The sequence below is a fragment of the Labeo rohita genome, chromosome 13 (assembly GCF_022985175.1).
Source record: "Labeo rohita strain BAU-BD-2019 chromosome 13, IGBB_LRoh.1.0, whole genome shotgun sequence".
Lineage (NCBI taxonomy): Eukaryota > Metazoa > Chordata > Actinopteri > Cypriniformes > Cyprinidae > Labeo > Labeo rohita.
The window spans coordinates 16613325-16633913 of record NC_066881.1 but is presented as its reverse complement, the minus strand read 5'-3'; the positions used below and the strand labels follow the sequence as shown (position 1 = coordinate 16633913).

The window sequence follows — 20589 nt, the reverse complement described above, 5'->3', positions numbered from 1 at the left end:
ATGCTACTTGGTTTTGTGGTCCAGGGTCACAATATAAAATAATGATTTCTGTTTTGATATACTTTAAAATAGAATTTATTCCTGTGATGCAAAGCTGAATTTTTATGAGCCATTACTCTACTCTTAAGTGTCACATGATCCTTCAGAAATCATTCTAATATGCTGATTTATTATTAGAATGATCAATGTTGGCAACAGTTTTGCTGCCAATTGTTTTTTTTTGAAACCTGTGATTTTTTTTTTTAGGATTCCTTGATGAATTAAAAAGTTGAAAAGAGCAGAATTTATTCAAAATATCTTTGCTAAGTCTTTGCTATCAGTTTTTATCAATGTAGCATATCCTTGCTGAATAAAAGTATTAAATTCTTTCAAAAAATAAAGAAAAATAATTTACTGACCCCAAACTTTCAAACGGTAGTGTTTATTGTTAGAATTAAAATTCTAGTTTAAATAAATGCTGTTCTTTCTAACTTTTTACTCACCAAAGGATTCTGAAAAAAGCATCACAGTTTCCAAAAAAATACAAATATTAAGCAACCGTTTCATACACTGATAACAAATCAGCATATTAGAATGATTTATGAAAGATCATGTGACACTGAAGACTGGAGTAATGATGCTGAAAACTCAGGAATAAATTAGATTTTAATGTATATTAAAAAACAGAAAGTTATTTTACATCATAATAATATTTCACAATATTACATTTGTTCTGTATTTTTGATCAAATAAACACTTTTATGAGAAAAAAAAACATTAAAAATTGCACTGATACCAAACTCTACACAGTTCTCTGATGTCAGTTAATTGCATGCAGGTAAACAAATGAAATATTTCTAGTTTTAGTGTTCAGGTACTGTTTTTATTTTAAAAGTATTTATTTTTCTATAAGTCTACTTTTTTATGATTTTCATAAATTTACAAACCCCACAATAAATGCACCTCATGCTGTTGATAATAAAAAAGTAATGTGGTACACAATACTTTTCAAATCTATGTGATCAACAAAAGTAATCTAAAAGTAATCCAAAAATGTGTAATGTAATGGATTACACTGCTGAGTACACTTTCCATCACGCAATTTGTAATCAGCAACCACAACTACAATTTATAAGTAATCTACCCAGCACTGTGTGCGTCAAGCCAATAAGGAGAGTGGCTGTTATTGCCGGGCAGCAACTCCCGACGGCAGATCAGAGAGAGCCATTCGCTGGGACGGCCTGTGGCCCCCCCTTGCATTTTGAATGGTTTGGAGGCGTCTAATTTTAGGCTGCTGTTTCTGTTGCTTTTCCCCGAGTGCACGTCACAGATGGTAAAAATAGCGTGACAGCACACCTCCGAAGAAAAAAAAAGCACAAGTGGTGTTTGCAAATACGATTGCACAATCCCAGCCTGCCGCTGTCCCTTCAGAGGCATGCCACATGCGTGCCAGCACCCCACGACCCCCTCTTGTGACCGACAGAAGAAAAGTTCAACTCCTGACCGCAACATGCTCGCCTCATTGGTTGCTGGGGTAAATAGGATCACGAATAACCTTCGCCAATGAATACAGGCCTTGTGTGAGAATATCGCTCTATTAATACAGCGTCATGTTCTAGAAGTTTTGTTTCCTGAGGAACACCCAGTGACATAACAAGCCGCTATTACGTGTGCAAAGCGACCTCTGGTATTTTGGTCCCTTTCTTCCAATTTTTCTTCTCTCTAAAATGCAGCCGGCACAGCATCCCAAGAGGCTTTCGCACGAGACTTGGCACAGATGCGAAGAATAAGCAAACAGGAAGCATGCATGAAAGCCTTATCTGAAGTGGCACGCATCTTAATCTAAATACTTGTGACAGCCAGTACAATACCTTAGTGTGATGCAGCTGTTGAGATCAGATGATAAAAAAGTCAAATTATGTAATTACGTATAATATAAACACTGCTGAAGGCATTAGAATGTATAGGAGGCCTTGTATACTGTATCTGACCGTGCGAAAGTAAGTGTTTTAAAGTTGTATGGGACTGTGTGAACAGACTAAAAGACTGATTCTGTTCATCCTTAACTGTGAGGAGGACTAAAGGGCCCTTGAGTTTACAGGAAACAGACTCATAAACAACCACACGCTGATATATGTGAGATTTAAGCTGAGTACTTGACATTCTTGACATGACCTACGGAGACGGTGGGTGAAAGTGACGTGCACTGTATGTCACTTAGGATATGGTTTCAAAGCCTTACGTTATTTCAAATGCCAACCGAAATAGCGTTTGTCATATAAGGGATTTAACTTTAAAGGAAATGACACCTCAGGAAGTCATAATGCTGAGATAGTATTCCTTGAGAATTTCCCATCGTCTTATCTGGTAGGACATGTCCATTTGTCATGTGAGGGTATACAGGGTCTAATTTCAGTATGTAGGCCTTTATGTACAATGAATATTTCCTTAGGCATAGTTCACCCAAAAATTAAAATTCTGTCATTATTTACTCACCATCGTATTGTTCCAAACCTGTGTAATTTTGTTTTAACAAATAAAATAAAATAATAAAATAAATAAAATAAAAGAATTTATTTATTTATTTGATTTAAAATAATTAAATTAAATTAAATTAAATACAATTAAATTTAATTAAATTTATTATACAGGTCATACAGGTTTGGAAAGACATCATTTTATTTACTTACCAATGTGTTGTTCCAAATCTGTGTGACTTTGTTTTAACTAAAAAATTAAATAAAATAAACAGGTCATACGGGTCTGGAATGACATAAGGGTGAGTAAATGATAACAGAATATTCATTTTTGGCTGATATTCCACAATGCCACAATGTGCTAAAGGCATTTATCACTGCAACTTAATGTTTTCTTTTTTTTTTTTAATTTGGCAGTGTCTATATAACTATATAAAAAATAAATAATATATTTCCATCTTATATGCCTCACAGCTCTGTTTTTCCAAAAGAGGTCGCAATAAAGATCAAGAGATGTTTACCACAGTATTTCCTAGGATGTAAATTCCTTTCCCCTGATTGTTAAGGCTAGTCAGTGGAACAGTGTGTTAGTAATGTTTGTTCATTTTCATGTGCTAGTTTCCAAACAGGTGCAGGAGATGACTCAAGAAAATTTACAACTTTTCTGTTATATAAATAGCATACAATGTGAGTGAGGTGCCGTGCAACTTAACCACACGAACAAATGGGGCTTATGTGTCCATTTATGAAAGTATAACCTTATATGCAACCTTTTTATCGCATTCCGTTATTCCTGCTATTATCAAAGCACATCTTCCACACAGGAATGTTTTCTCTAATTGAACTAGCATATAATGGCTAAGGACTGGTGCAGTACATATGTGTCATTCCATATGATGGCAGACGCAGGATCTATAGGAGACGGGCTGACTGTGTTTGTCACTGTCATAGAGTTTGGCGTGTCAATCGCTGAGGAAGCCAGGTCACATGCAGTCTCCAATAACCTCCGACCCACTTAAAGACAGACACACACGCAGCTTCATACTTAAACTTGCCCCCAGTTAGGAGTCAACAAGCCCAACAAGTCTATTGCTGGGACTTTCTGTGACCTCAGTCTCACAGCTTTAAGACTTAAAGGGATAGTTCACCCAAAAATTAAAATTCTGTCATTAATTAATCACTCTTATGTCGTTCCAAACCCATAAGACCTACTTTCATCTTCAGAACACAAATGAAGAGATTTTTGATGAAATCCAAGAGCTTTCTGACCCAGCATACATAGCAACGCAACTACCGTGTTCAAGGCCCAGAAAGCTAGTAAGGACATCATTAAAATAGTCCATGTGACATCAGTGGTTCAATCGTAATGTTATGAAGCTAAGATCAGGATTTGTACAAATACTGTAAAAAGTGAAATTCCAGAACTTTCAGGGATTTTTCAAGCACTACTTTTTGATTTTCAAGGACTTTAATCAGAGATTTCACTTATCAAACACTGTCCTCTCTTTCAAATTCTAAAAAAGATAAGCAGACAAATAAAAATATACTAATAAAACAAAATGGCAAAAATAAAGTGAAGCACATGCAATGTATTACTATGAAAGCATTACAAAAAAGGATCTGCGAAACCACTCCTAAATTAAGATCTGAAACAAATGATTCGCCATACATGCTCCAAAGTCTAGAACTAAATCAAATAATTTGCGATCGGTCACCAAAGTCCAGATCTGAAACACACGATTTATGATTTGTGCTCTGAAGTTCCGATCTAAAGCAAAAGATTCACAAACCTGCTCCAAAGTTCTGATCTAAATCAACTGATTCATGATCCATGCTCAGAAGTCGCAATCTGAATAATGATTCACAAGCCATCATTTCAGGTCAGGACTCAGAGCACGGATCGCAAATCATTCGACTTAGATCGGAACTTCACAAAACATAAATCATTTGTTTTAGATCAGGACTTCAAATTGCGTATCGCGAATCATTTGATTTGAATAATTCAGTTCACAAAATGATTCACAAACCTGTTCTGATCTGAATCAAATGATTTGTGATTTGTGCTCCGAAGTTCCAATCTAAAGCAAAAGATTCACAAACCTGCTCTAAAGTTCCAATCTAAATTAAATGATTCACGATCCACGCTCAGAAGTCCTGATCCAAATAATGATTCGCAAACCATCATTTCAGGTCAGGACTCTGAGCATGGATCGCAAATCATTCGACTTAGATCAAAACTTCGCAAACGCAAATCATTTGTTTTAGATTAAGATTTCAAATCGTATATCACAAATCATTTGATCTGATTGGTTCACAAACCCATTCTGATCTAAATCAAATGATTTGCGATATGCACTCCGAAGTCCCAATCTGAATCAAATGATTCGCCATTTGCGCTCCGAAGTTCTGATCTAAAGCCAAAGATTCACAAACCTGCTCCAATGTTCTGATCTAAATCAACTGATTCATGATCCATGCTCAGAAGTCCCGATCTGAATAATGATTCGCGAACCATCATTTCAGGTCAGGACTCGAAGCACGGATCGCAATTATTATTCGACTTAGATTGAAACTTCACAAAACAAAATCATTGGTTTAAGATCAGGACTTCAAATCTCGTATCATGAATCATTTGATTTGAATAATTCAGTTCACAAAATGATTCACAAACCCATTCTGATCTGAATCAAATGATTTGTGATTTGCGCTCCAAAGATCCAATCTAAAGCAAAAGATTCACAAACCTGCTCCAAAGTTCCGATCTAATTCAAATGATTTACAATCCATGCTCAGAAGTCCCGATCTGAATAATGATTCACGAGCCATTATTTCAGATCATGACTCGGAGCGGGGATCGCAAATCATTTGTCTTAGATCGGAACTTTGTGTATTGCAAATCACTTGATTTAGATAAGGACTTCAAATCACATATCGCAAAACATTTGATTTGAATCATTCAATTTGCGAAATGATTCACAAATCTGTTCTGATTTAAATCAAATGATTTGCTATATGCGCTTCGAGTCCCGATCTATGTCAAATGATTCACAAACCGCTCTGAACTCCCGATCTATAAGACTGCGATGTGCGATTTGAAGTCCTGATCTGAAACAAATGATTTGCGATACACAATCCGATTAGAGCGCTTTAAAACAGTGAATCATTTTGCGATGTATTGGTTTAACTAATTTGGAGTTTCGAAAACCTCAGTTTCACCCATTGTGCTTTTTAAAATCATTACAAGCGATGCTGAAATTCAAAAATGAATGGCTCTTTTAATTTAATCTGGCTTTTGCAAGTGAATCGCTTGAAATAAATGATTGAAGTCAAGAGTTTGAATCAGTCAAAGCGGTTCCAGCATAAATGACTCAACTGATTTGGTTCATCTGTTCTTCTTTTCATGTCTTCAACGAAAACGTTTTACAGTTTACTCTGCGAATTGTCAGTACAAATACAGGCTTAGCTCACTAGTTTTATGACACTGCTTAGTGAAAAAATTAAACACTTCATAGATACAATGTCTTAAATAGCTCAAGCACTTTTCAAGTACCTCTTCAGGAATATTGCTATTTTCAAGGGTTTTCCAGACCTTTTAAAAAGTCAAATTCAAGCACTTTATTCAACATTTTCTTTTCTTCTGTGTCAGTCTCTGCTGCGTTTCATCAAAAAGTCTCTCAGATTTCATCAAAAATATCTTAATTTGTCATGAACGAAGGTCTTACGGGTTTAGAACGACAAGAGGGTGAGTAATTAATGACAGAATTTTCATTTTTGAGTGAACTATACCTTTAAGCTGGTATATATGTTGGATACTGTTGTTAATATTTCTAATACTAACAAAATATCTCAACACATTTCATGAGAGTGTTTACAAAGCTTTAGAAATGTGCTTAATTTTATTTTTACAGCTGCATTTTATGGGTATCCTACTAAACCAATGAGATTTTCACACTGGCTTGTGAAACTAGGACTATTTCAGTATTTCAGCATTGCATCATGAACACAGTGAGACTGGGCTACATCTGCAGACTCTCAGACACCCGCTCTCAAGAGAAGTGACTCCTCACTTTCGTCTCTAAACAAGGAAATCTGGAGAGAGACAGGAACCTTCTCTAAACTTGTGCCATGACGCTGATAGTCAGATTTATGAGTCTATCCATCAGGAATGCAGCCTGTGACTCAAGGGTTTGGTTTCACTGTCAGAAGAACCAATTCTAAAGACATGTCACACATGCCATTCAAATAGGACGCATGCATGGACAGTAATATACTGAAAGATTATTACAATTTAAAATAGCTGTTTCTATTTTAATATAGGTTTTATAAATCATAATCTACACCTGTGACGGCAAAGCTGAATTTTCAGCAGCCTACTGATATTACTTTTATTAAATTCTAATTCTATTTTATTATGTAATTCTAATATACTGGTTTGGTGTTCAGTTTTTTATCATTATTATTATCAATGTTGCTTTTTCCAGTATAGGACGTTCAAAAAGAAATGCATTTTTTAAAAATGTACAAGTCTTTACTGTCACTTTTGATCAATTTAATGCGTCCATGCTGAATAAAATCTTAAATTTTGAAACATTTTTAAAAGCTAACGTCTCAGTTATATCCCAGCTCCAAAAGCAATCATAGTGAGTTTTTAAAAAAAGTGAACAACCCAATCACCTTGGGGTGTATCATGGTACGTGTCTCCAAGCAAATAAGTGTGAACGAATGTGCTATTTACTCCCAGGTGTTGAGTTGATGACAACGTTGCACAGGCTCTGTGCCACTGACAGCATAGCGACGGCCTTCCTATCCCTCACTGAACCCAGTGACAGCACGTCAGCGTTACTTTACAGTGCTTTACTTACTTACTGTGTCAAGGTCAGACAAAAAGTTTACACTGCGAAAATATAATCGCCATGAGCGGATGGATTGCGGCAGGATGTTATGTACTATCACATTAGTTAAGGTGGATGGAGCAAATCTGACAACCAATAAGTGGATGATGCAGAGGCCAACTTTTCACTCAATGTTGCCAGGCAACGCTGCTGAAAAACAGGCAACAGGGTTAGGCACAGGGGAAACAGTTTGGCTACTGTTGAGTCTGTCGTCTTTAGCAAACTAGTTGCAACATCACAGCTTGCTGTCTGCTTCCAGTCTGGGCACTCCATAAAACTGAAAACCTACTCAAAGTAATTTGTGCCAACACCAGAATTACTGCCAGTTAAATAGCAGGGTCTCAAAAACGAGAGCTTCCTAGAGGCACAGGCTGCATAGTGTTTTGTCAAACTGCAAATCAGATGCCAGTTTAAAGATGACACATCATAAAAATATAAATTTACCATGTTTAAGTGCTATAATGGGGTTCCCGGTGCATCTGCCAACCCAGAAAATGTGAAAAAGAACAACCAAGTAATTTTTTTTGACAGGCCTTTTTTGCAAACATGTAAAAAAAAAAAAACAAGCCGCTCAGATTTTGCTCCCCTGGTAACGTATTAAGAGGATCTTATTATAATATTACCGCCCTTTAACCTGCACGTTTCCACCCACGTTTAGTTTTCGCAAGTGACAACCGTGTACCAGATCTAACAACATGGCAAAAGTTCAAACAAAGCATGCTAACTGTTGTGTCGTTGGCTGCACAGATGAGAACAGAACACTATTTAGAGTCCCAGCCTCAGAGGAGACAGGAAAACATTAATTTATTGATTTACTTACTGTATATTATGCTGCTGCCACACAGATCTAATATAAACATGCAATTTCTTTCCCAGCTGTTTACTTACTTTTGTAACTCATGTGATTTTAACATGAACTTGTGTGCGTTTGACCGTTTAAGCGGAGTTTAAGACATGAAAGAGAACTTAGTTTAGTACTCACATGTTGTGTGACAGCCGCTTTCTGTGCATGTGCTTCGGATGTGTGCGCTCAGAAAACTGTACATCAGAAGTTTAAACTAATATGGCTTTAAAACACATTATTTCAGCACAATAGACATGATAAACTAAAAGCAAACAGATGTTTTTTGGCAGAGTATCTGAGTTACGAGCTGTAAAGCCACAGCTCTATTCTGGAAAAGGGGCAGGGAGCAGCAGCTCATTTGCATTTAAAGAGACATGCATGAAAACAGTGTTTCTGTTTTCATTCAAAATAGGCATTTTAAAAGTGTTATAATAATTGTTCTATGGGGTAATTTGAGCTGCAACTTCACAGACACATTCTGGGGACAACTGAGACTTATATTACATCAAATATTAAGTTGCAAAAGATAACATACTGAGATTCAATTACAGTCAGAATAGATAAATGAAAAAGATGGTGAAAAACATTCAGGCAGATCATGGATTTAGTAACTGAGATGTGGTGTTTGCCATGTTCGACTGAACTGTTTACCGTTTCTGTCTCTGATGCACCTTCTGAAGCACATTCAGAGGAATTCTCACTACTGCTTTCTGTATTGTTTTTGTATTGCTATGAAATCAGCTGAAATGGGCTGCATAAGGAACATATAGATGAATGGTCAGTGCAGACAGGACATGATGTAAGAATGATTCCAATAGACAGACATAAAATAGGGTCCTGTATGAAAAAAAAGGGATGACATGCAATTTTTTGACATTTTTAATACTGCCAACTTACCGCTTTGCCAAACTCCATCTCAGAAAAGAACCTATACCAAGGCTCATTCTCTAAATCTACATCTTCTGGACTTATGTCCTGAGTCTACAGAAATATGGCAACAAGGAAAGGAGGACAAAAAGAGAGAGAGAGAAAGAAAGAGAGAGAGAGAGGAAGATTCAGAATACAAAGACAATGAGACTAAATGATGATGTTACATGAAGTATCTTATGATCTCAGGCGGTAAGAAAGGCTCCAGGCTGAGAGAGTGGAAGAAACATGAATTGGATTTGTTTCCAGCTCGATGACTTATTGCAAAAACATCTGGTTGATCTCAGCAGCCAAAGGAACAGGAAATAGGAATTAAAGATCTCATAAAGGCAAAGTCCTTATGATGGAAACGGATCCATTAGTGCTAGGGCGAAATCTTTTACACTGTATAACAAGTGAATAAAGAAAATCAACTCATATTCATCCATCATTTTATACTTCTGCTATAAACAAATATTTTGCATTAATATTTGTTTATTAAAATATTGCAAAATATTAGCTATATTATTTTTAAAAAATCTATAATACAATAATTATACATAAAATATCTGTAATACATATAATACATAAATTATGCATAAAATATCTATAATACAATAGTTTTACATTATGTTACACTACCGTTCAAAAGTTTGGGGTCAGAAAGAGTATATATATATATATATATATATATATATACACACACTCACACACACAGACACACACATATATATATTAATTTACAAATTAACAAACACAACTTGTAATTATTTTAATAATTTTAATAATGCACTGGTAAATTCTGAAATTAACATTAACCAACATTAATAAATACTGTATAATTATTGTTCATTCTTAGTTCATGTTAATTAATGTAGTGAACTAATGTTAAATAATGAACCTTGTTGTAGTGTTACCAAAAAATCTTAAAATTAATTAACTAAAAATTAAAACAAAAAATACGATTATGTTTCAGAATATTACTGTTTTACAGTTTTTTTAATCAAATATATGAGCATAAGAATCTTCGTACCAACCCCAAACTTTTGAATGGTACTGTGTATATCATTTAAATGCAATTACAATATTTCACAACACTGAATTTTCACAATAATAAAGAACTGTTTCTGCAGAGCTAAATGAAATGAATAGACACAGGCAGCACATTATCTTCTGTCCTAGATAAGACCTGACCTAGAGCCATTTTAATTACTTTCCCTAACAATGAGAAAAAAAGCGAAAGACCTAATGCAGCTCGCACTTTCTCTGCTTCAGTTGTTTCATTGACGAGGCTCCAACATGCTTTCTTTTACTTCTACAATAAACCTATTACAGCGGTATGTCATCAGAAAGACATTATGTAATAGCAGCAGCTCCCAGTGAGTGAGTCATGTTAACAGGATTGAATCATTGAATGTCATAGTAACAAAAAGACCAGACTGCAGACATATACAAGCCCCCGCAGGAGCCTCGATTCTGGTTATGGACACTACAAGTGTCACTTATTAATGCGCTTTTTATAGCTGAGTACAGCATCCTCCTACTTCCTATATTCTAACGTTAGTGTAAGATACACACACAAGATATATGCTATGTATCGCAACATTGAAAAGGGTCGCCAGTACAAGTCACCAACCGAGGTCACTTAATAAGACTACCAAGAGACACACAGCTGTGAGAGTGCTGTTCTTGTAAGTGAAACAGGCAAAAAACAGCTCTTGCAGCATCAAACGGCATGCACAGGTCTGCACCACCAACACCAGCAACCAAACATGCATGTATAAAAAGCATCATACCGGTCTCTCCAGCTTCAGCACTGAAGACTTTCCTGGCTCGTAGTCAAATATGCTCTTGGGCTCGGCGCGGTACTTCCTGGTGTCTACTTTCTTGTCAGGGGGCTCCCACTCATTCCTGCAGGGATGCATGGGGGGAGAGATGGAGTGATACAGCGAGGGAGGTGGAGAGTCGCCATGGCAACCAACAAGGGCAAGTTTTGGCTGCACGTTCCTATACATGCAGCTTATGTTTTAAAAACACAGCATGAATCTCTTAAATAAAAGCACTTCAATCATCTACCCCAACCTACCCCAACATGTGTTCAGTTACCTATTTTGTATAACTGTCATTAAACACAATTTTTCATTATAAATTATTAAAAATATTCATACTTTACAATACATATCAAATCTTTGTCTTTAGTTATGTACTGAGTACCAAGATAAATAAATCAAAACTAGGTTAATACACTTAACGCATGTCTGTGAATATTAAGCCGAAAAAAATACTATATAAATATGAATCCTGCATGTTCTGCATGTCTGTTTGAATGAATAAAACTGCTCTGAGAATCACTTTATGAGCATTTTACCGTTTCTTGTGAGAAAATCTATTGTCATACCATATACAAACAGAAACTTAAAGGTCTTCACAGCACCTGTCAAAATAAAAGTTTGACTTAACTTGAAGAAACTGTGACAGAAATATATTACTTAATGTAATGATAGTACTACTACTACTACTACTAATAAAATTATTATTAAAATTCCTTAATTTTTAAGGAATATTTACCAGAAAAATTATTTAACAGAATTTATTTATCAGAAAAATGTAAATACATAACACAGTATTATACATAATTCATTAGAAATGCTTTGATTATTAAAGTTTAATGAAATCATCCAAATGGAATCCGAAAAATGAATGGAAAACACAGAATTTGGTCAAAATAAAATTGAATTTGATAAAAAAAATAAATAAAATAAAACTAGAAATAAAAAAAAATATATGGCTTTAAAAAAGCAATTTTTATTAAACTTTGAATAAATTGCTGTTAAATTGTGTACGTTTCATGATTCTCATTAATTACACATGCAAAAATTAAAACTGAAAAAACAGAATCCAGAAAAATTTGAATTTCCAAATTTGAAATTTGGAAAAAATACTGTATATAAATAAATTACATAAATTTATACGACTATAATAACAATAATATTGTACAACAGCAGTATAACAACAGTTTATTTAAATAAATGTATATATATATATATATATATATACACACTTTAAAAGCACAGTAGTTTTGTCAATAGATTACAATATATTTTGTCCAAATTATATTATCATTACAGTAATAATAATAATATACCAGTAATATAATAATTAAGCTATACTTAACATTACAGTGCACTGCAATTTAAAAGGTTCAGTAAGATGTATTTAAAAGAAATTAATACTTTTATTTAGCATCAATGCTTTTATTTCGATACATTAAATGCATTAAAGATTATTTACATTTAAAATAAATGCTGTTCTTTTAGACTTTCTATTCATCAAATAATCTTAAAAAAGTATCACAGCTTTTGTAGGTAAAAATCTGTATAAAAAACCACACCAATTTCAGAATTTCTTTATTTGTGCAAATTTTGATGATCTACATCTTAAAATGTCTTTTTTATTTAATCTCATTAAATGTCTTTGTCTTTAATTTTTTAAAAAGATAAAATCTTGTGCATTTTTAGGTTTTCAAACAAAAAAAGTGTCCCTAATAAACCATATATATAAAATCTACAAAAACACAAGGTAAAGACGCTTTATGGTAATGACTTTTTTTGCTAGTGAATACTGATTACTGAAATATTCTGGAATCTATTATGAATTTTAACAGCAAACATTAACATCTCCTAAGCCAAAACATGCTTGTTAGGCAGCATGACAAATGTGAAAACACACTGTTTCACCTATTGAGGTTTTGTGAAGAAGAAATGTCATCATCTCTATGTTGAGCAACACTAGCATGGTGCAAGAATTCACACTCTAATATGAAAGTTTCAGGACATCAGTCAATAAATGTGCTGGAATATCCTTCATAAATCATAACATTTGTTTCATAGTGTCACAGCTCACCTTTGAGGTTTTAGGGAAGATGTGCGTGTTGGCACAGGCAGCTGTCCTCTGGAGCTCCCCATGTCTACAGCACTCTTGGAGCGAGGGACTGCCCGCACTGAAACACAGTTTTCCTTAGTGTATTCATAGTGTAGTTTTAACTTCCTCTCACAGGATTAAAAACACTTACCATCCTCAACAGAATATGACGTCCTGTCATCTGAAAGAGTCAGAAAATACTTATTAGGTACAAACATTTTTGTGCAACTTACAATATATTTACTTCACATTTCAAATGTATTCCTAGGGTAGTTTGTAACCTGTTTTCTTATTGTGCTCTATTTAGTGTAGCCTGTGCTCTAAAGCAGCATCTCCAGAGGTATTCTAAACATCTAATATATACTAGGTGAAAATTACTGGGATTAGTGTGACATATATAGCAGTCCATTATCAACTAAACAGCAGCTCCAAGGCAAGGCCACTTCATTTCCACAAACCAGTAGGTGGCACTATAACCATTCTGATGCCGGAATATTCCATTAGCTGGTAAGTTACAGTACATTCAAGACATTTCCACCGCAATCTACTGAAAGGAGGCATTTCAATGATGATTATTTGACAAATACTTGAGAACAGCATTGGAATGGCACTGCTAACTGTGCTCTCTAAAGAATCCAATAAATACACAAAGCCCATTAGGTGTGTTGTGACTGCTTTAATAATTCAGGAGAATGGTTCTCTAAAAGCATATCCACGAAACACATCACAGAGGTATGAAAGCTCTTAAAATGGAGGTAATCAATCTGTGAGTTTTAAATACATGGTGATGTGGTTTTCTCAGTGTGTTGAAAATAGCTCTATTACCACAGCTCACCTTGAGTGCTATGATGCCTCTTTAGGACAATCAATTTGTTGACACCGTGTACATATAAAGCAGCGTCTAATGCACATTGGGATTGTGAAAGAATGGACACTGGGTGGAGCAAACCAGTGGCGCATTTAACACCTTATTATATATACTGCGGCTATTCTCAGCAAGTTTGGGGTCAGTACGATTTTTTAGAAAGAAATGCTAATTGAATATAATGCTAAATTAACACTTTTATTCAGAAAGGATGCACTAAATTGATTAAAAATTATAGTGAAGACATGTTACAAAAAATGCTTTTTCAAACAAACGCTGCTTCTGATGGAACCCCGTTTCTGCCACTAAATTAAAAAAAAGGTTATTGTGACTTTTTATCTTGCAATTCTGACGTTTTTTCTCAGAACTGAGATATAAACTTGCAATTGTGAGTTATAAAGTCCCATTTTTATAGGAAAAAAAAGTTTATATCTCACAGTTCTGACTTAATAACTCGCAATTCTTAATAATTGACCCTAAACTCACAATTCTGACTTTCTCACAATTGCGAGGTTATATTGCGCAATGATGACTTTATTTATTGCAATTCTGACATTTTTCTCAAAATTATGAGATATAAACTCACAATTACGAGTTATAAAGTCCAATTTTATAGGAAAAAAACTGACTTACAATTAAACTCACAATTCTGACTTTCTCACAATTGTGAGTTTATATCCCACAATCCTGACTTTATTGCTTGTAATTTTGATTTTTTTCTCAGAATTGCAAGTTATAAAGTCCAATTTTCAAAATTCTTAATAATTGACTCTAAACTCACAATTCTATGAAAAAAAGTCACAACTGCGAGGTATAAACTTGCAATTCTGAGAAAAAATTGCAATTTAAAATTGCGAGTTTATTTCTCAGAATCGCGAGTTTGTCTTGCAATTCTGACTTTATAACTCGCAATTGCAAGTTTATATCACAATTCTGACTTCATTTCTTAGAACTGCAAGTTTATATCTCACAACTGTGAGAAAAACTTGCAATTCTGTGAAAAAAAGTCAACTGTGAGACATAAACTTGCAATTCTGAGAAAAATGTCTGAATTGTGAGTTTGTATCTCGCAATTCTGACTTTATTTCACAGAACTGTGAGTAAACTCACAATTGTGAGAAAAAAAGTCAGAATTGTGAGATAAAAAGTTGCAATTACCTTTTTTATTTTTTATTCAGTGGCAGAAACGGGCTTCCATAGTTTTGTGAGCATTAATCAGCATATTAGCATTACTTCTGAAGGATCATGTGACACTGAAGACTGGAGTAATTATGCTGAAAATTCAACTTTCAAAGGTATAAATTACATTTTAAATACATTAAAAAAGAAAACAGTAAATTGTAATAATAATATTTCACAATAATACTGTTTTTACTGTATTTTTGATCAAATAAATGCAGCTTTGGGAAGACTTCTTTCAAAAATATTTAAAAATCTTACCAGCTCCAAACTTTTGAGCAGCAGTGTATATCCTTTTTATTTTGTTTTTCATGAACTGTACTGCATATAAAATTACCCAGCACATACATAGGGATAAATGTGTTGCTAAATGACAAACAGAAAAGAGTGGCATGGAGGAATGTTAATAAATGTCTGATTACAACTATTACTAAAGTACCTCTGGTTTTCAGTGGCCTGTCATTGCTCTCTGGAAATATGTAGGTGGGACGATATGGATTTTCTTCGACAGTCTCTGAGTAAGGTGAGTGAAAGACAAAACACACACTGACAAAGATGAATACCCACATAGATACATGACTGAAATGTGACCTGGACATATTCAGATTTTGGACACACAAGTGTTGATTCGCAAGGTGCATCTTTACCTGGGACTTTGTGAATCTGTTTGAACATGTTTCTGTACCAGTCCTTTGACAGCTCTGTGTTCTAGAAGAGAAAATTGTACACATGGTGTTTTATTTATATAAGATTTTAGATATAGTTACGTAGTCAAAGTCTGCACAGGCGTGTCTTGTGAACTAGAAGTGGACATTTCCTACCCGTACTGGGACTCTGGGTGCCTGGACGGCTGAATGTTCAGACAGTCTCATTCTCTTTCCTTCCATGTCTGCCGGAGTCTCAAAGGAAGATTTATTCTGGCTGACGGCAGGGCTCCGATTAGGGCCACTGCCCTGCTCCGCCGCAGCTTCTGAAACACAAACTCAGATCATAAACGTCCAGACCAAAGATAAAATACACACTGGCCTAGAACTTTCAGCTGATACTAATATAGGACAATCATCAAAAGGATCACTGAATGATTGAATTTTTAAATGAATAAATCATTGGCTACAGCCCTATTTGAACAGGATTCGTTTTTCTTAGGAAGGCCTGATACATTTGCATTTCACAGACAAACTTTTTGATTTTTGTGATTTTAGTCCTGCTGGAATCAAACAGGTTTCTGTTATTCTCTAAACGCTTTTCCTCATTAATTTAACGAATGTTGAATACCGTAACTAAAGCTACATTTCTCGTGGCACTGACTGATGCACCTTTCTTATGGATTTAGACCTTTTTGCCAACTTTCTGGGTAAAATGACAATTGATGCTTCAAGCATTGCTGGCATCCTATCTGACATTAAAAGAAAATCGATATAAGAAGTCCGATGACAGAAACTGCTGAGAATGTTTATTGTGGTAGCAGTTGTGCTAAAAAAAAAAGCATTCTCTTTTTTTAAGAATCATACTGAGCCTAAACATTTGAACTGTAGTTTTACACAACTTTTTTAATCTCCCAACTAATAAAAGAATCCATCAAGTACATGAAACCACAGACATCTTATGTCTTTGGAAACTAATCACAAGGGACAGAACAAGTCATATCATTTTTCTTTCTATATCATGAAAGCTTTTAGCTTTTTAATGCACTTGATACTTTACTTTTGATCCTTCCTGAAGTATTGAGAGGCTGTTATTTACCTCTGCTGTGCTGCAGCAAGACGATTGTTGGGTTGACGCTGCTCGTGGGGGGATATGATGAGGACACTTTGGCTGATGAGGTAATAGCACTCGGCTGATCAAGGCAGAACGTGAGCTGAGACTGACTCTCACTTACAGGTGAGTCCACCTGAGGAGAACACACAAAAGCAGACGCTCTAGTGTCACATATACTGGTTGTGAACTACAAACAACTTTGAATTTCCCAGAAGTCCTTACAGAGGGATTTTACATGAAATTTGCTTCACTAAGCTTCTTTCGCAAGCAAACAATTGTTGCAAAGATTCCTCTGCAAAGCTGCTGAATAAGACAATGACAAATAACATAGAATAGCACTTATTTGGTTACTTCTAATTATTTGTCTTCTGTCTTGAGAAGGTCATCAACACCAGGAATATTCAACTTTTTAATAACTTTCATTAAGATTTATATAATGCTTAGCCAGTATTATTTTTATGATATTATAGTACTTATATAATTTACATACAATTACTAATATTTACTAATTTACTAAATTACTAATATTAATATAATTTATATAGTCAGTTTTCATTTTAATGGGATAGTTCACCAGTAAGTTGGTGGTAGCCACTGACACTAACTGAAAAATGCTATGTAAGCAACTGTTTGGTTACCAGCATTCTTCTCACTATTTTTTGTGTGTTTAACAGAAGAAAGAAATTCATACAGTTTCGGAACAACATGAGGGTGAGTAAGTTTTTTAAATTAGTTTACAATGTTCAACTTACAGTTGAGGTCAAAAGTTTACATTTATCTTGCAGAATCTGCAAAATGTTAATTATTTTACCAAAATAAGAAAGATCATACAAAATGCATGTTATTTTTTATTGATTATTTTATTATTTATTATTTTATTTATTTTTTATTTATTCAACACCCAGCTCTTAATGCATTGTGTTTCTTCCTGAAGCATCAGTGATTGTTTGAACCTTCTGTAATAGTTGCATATGAGTCCCTCAGTTGTCCTCAGGTTAAAAAGATGGATCACATTGTTGGAAAGGGTTCAAATACAAAAAAATGCTGAAAAACCAAAAAATTAGTGGGACCTGAAGGATTTTTCTGAAGAACAGCAGGCAGTTTAAGTGATCAGGACAAACAGGGGACTCTACTATCACTAAACAAAAAAAACACAGGTAACAACACAGTATTAAGAATCAGTATCAGTATTTGAACGAGGTCATTTTTATAAATTCAACTATTATTTTATCATGTGGACTATATGTAAACGTCTTTCATGAATTAATATATAAAAAACATGCATTTTGTATGATCCCTCTTATTTTGGTAAAATAATTAACATATTGCAGATTCTGTAAGGTGTATGTAAACTTTTGACCTTATCTGTAGCTTTGATGTTTTAACTACAATAAGTTTTCATTTGCTAACATTAATTAATTATATGTGACCCTGGACCACAAGACCAGTCGTAAGTAGCATGGGTATATTTGTAGCAATAGATACATTGTATGGGTCAAAATATTGATTTTTCTTTTAGTCCAAAAATCATTAGGATATTAAGTAAAGATCATGTCCCATGAACATATTTTGTAAATTTCATACCATAAATATATCAAAACTTAATTTTTGATTAGCAATATGCATTGCTAAGAACTTCATGTGGACAACTTTAAAGGCGATTTTCTCAGTGTTTTGATTTTTTGCACTCTCAGATTCCAGATTTTCAAATAGCTGTATCTCAGCCAAATATTGCAAATATCTTTTAATGTATAAATCAAAAAAAATTAAAAAATTGACCCTTATGGTTTTGTGGTTCAGAGTCACATATTAGTTAACATGAACAATAATTATATCATTTATTCATGTTAGTTAATATAAAGTTAAAAAATTACTAATACATTATTTACATTTAAAATTGTATCTGTTAACATTAGTTAATGTACTGTGAATTAACAATAACAATTTTAAAAAAATAAATAAATTACCATTAAAATAGATTCATAAATGCTGTAAACATATATTGTTCATTGTTATTTCTTGTTAGATAATGCATTAACTAATGTTAACAAATAAAACTTCATAGTAAAGTGTTAATACTTTAATTTATTTTATTTATTTATTTATTTATTTTGTTTTAGTAATTTTAGTGCTTCAACTTATTCAACTTTTTTCTGTTTCTAAGCTTTTCTAAGTTTTTAATGTAATATTTATATGTTATTTCAGATTTATTTCCAATATCAAGTTTATTTTAAAAATAATAATTTTATGTAACAATAACAACACTTGCTTAACAAATCATTAGTTAAAAAGCAGTTAACAGTCAGAAAGTAACTTCTCCATTAATTCCCTAGTGTACCTCAGGGATACATAAATGAAGACCATGGATCTATACTATTATAGATGATAATGCAAATAATAAAAATAGAAATGTCATCTTCCTTGTAAAATATTGACAACGTTCAGTCACTGTATTCATTTTAAATGACTATAAGATTGAGGAGTTCCTCTGTGTCTCCAGAGATCTTGGGATTGAGCAGTTTAATTAGCACTTATCTTAATCTCTAAATGGCATTTTTTGCAAGAAAGCGAAGCATTGCTGAAAAGTACAAAGTCAGACATGGTGACTCACCTTTGTTGGTGTCTCACTGACTCGAGTTGAATTTAAATCAGCTCCGGTGTTGTTTACACTTCTCTCAGCCGGACTTGTTTCTGTGGCATCTCCATTGACCGCACCAAGCCATCCACCTGTAACAAATCCAAACAGTTTGGATTCTCAAAGGATCAGGCAATCTCCAAGGCACCTTTTAAGACCCAAAAAGGCATAGATGTGAAATAAAGCTGCCTCCAATTGGCAACAAACCTGTTTGTTTTTCAGAACTAACCACAATTTATGCCACAACAAATTCCTTATTCCTCCATTAAACGAATCACCACCCAGAATCTGTCAGAACTGAACCCCACAGAAAGTCTTCATCCACAGAGACGCTAATTTATGACTGGAAAAAAACGATTCTCTGAACTTTGTCAGAAGAACAAGGAGACCATTGAACCCACTGTAAGAAGTGTTTGTTCCAATGGCCTTTTTATTCAGGCACAACAACAATTAAGGCATCTCTCCCAAGTGCTGGCAGTTAGCCAGGATTGTCCCAACATGGAGATGGTGAAAACGTCCACGCTCAAGGTCTTCGTTTCCACAGCTCAAAGTGGGTGTGAACAAACGATGTCTTTGATTATCCCCTGCAAATATGAACATTCACTGAAAGCTATTTGAGCAATGAATTTGACTCTCAGACAATGCTGTATATGTTCCACAAAAAATACAAATTTGTCTGTATAATTTACTGTGCAATTTAGCAACTAACCACATCATGCCCACTGACTCTCAAAACATAAAGACTCTCAAAACATAAATCCTTTCATAACAGGAAAAGAGGAAGCTCAAGCAAGCACTGTTCCTGTAAAAAGAGATCTTTCCAGTTAATGGGGGTGCAGAAAAAATAAAAGCACTTTATCTGCATTTACAAACATATCCTAAGTAACATTATGTTAGCACACAACAATTAGTCTGGCACTGTCCTGCTTTGTGCAATATATTCAAAGCACTCTCCTATTGACAAATCCTGCACTTCCGACTCACTTTTGGCAGAGTTCTTGGATGGCTCTTGGCTTGTGCCATCCTCATCATCGATGTGCACTAGTGTGGCCCTCAGAGTAACAGCACCCTTGCCCTTGCAAACACGGGTAGGGTCCAGCTCTGCAAAAACATAAGCAAAGAAACTGATTTTC

General features: G+C 34.4%; 1 protein-coding gene across 5 annotated transcripts in view; it reads right to left on the bottom strand.

The window, feature by feature from the left end:
- Positions 1-20589, bottom strand: part of LOC127175663 (sorbin and SH3 domain-containing protein 1) — a 63222-nt gene that overhangs the window by 26621 nt on the left and 16012 nt on the right. For 3 of the 5 annotated variants that reach the window (XM_051126864.1, XM_051126866.1, XM_051126863.1), the window contains exons 4-14: positions 20441-20557; positions 19433-19548; positions 16807-16954; positions 15885-16033; positions 15711-15771; positions 15503-15577; positions 13171-13200; positions 13002-13098; positions 10895-11009; positions 9090-9173; positions 1851-1865 (exon numbers count right to left, since the gene is read on the bottom strand). In XM_051126864.1, coding sequence (XP_050982821.1) covers positions 1851-1865; positions 9090-9173; positions 10895-11009; positions 13002-13098; positions 13171-13200; positions 15503-15577; positions 15711-15771; positions 15885-16033; positions 16807-16954; positions 19433-19548; positions 20441-20557 — 1007 coding nt within the window. The remainder of the gene's footprint in view (positions 1-1850; positions 1866-9089; positions 9174-10894; positions 11010-13001; positions 13099-13170; positions 13201-15502; positions 15578-15710; positions 15772-15884; positions 16034-16806; positions 16955-19432; positions 19549-20440; positions 20558-20589) is intronic. The other 2 variants (XM_051126867.1, XM_051126865.1) reach the window with 1 other exon arrangement.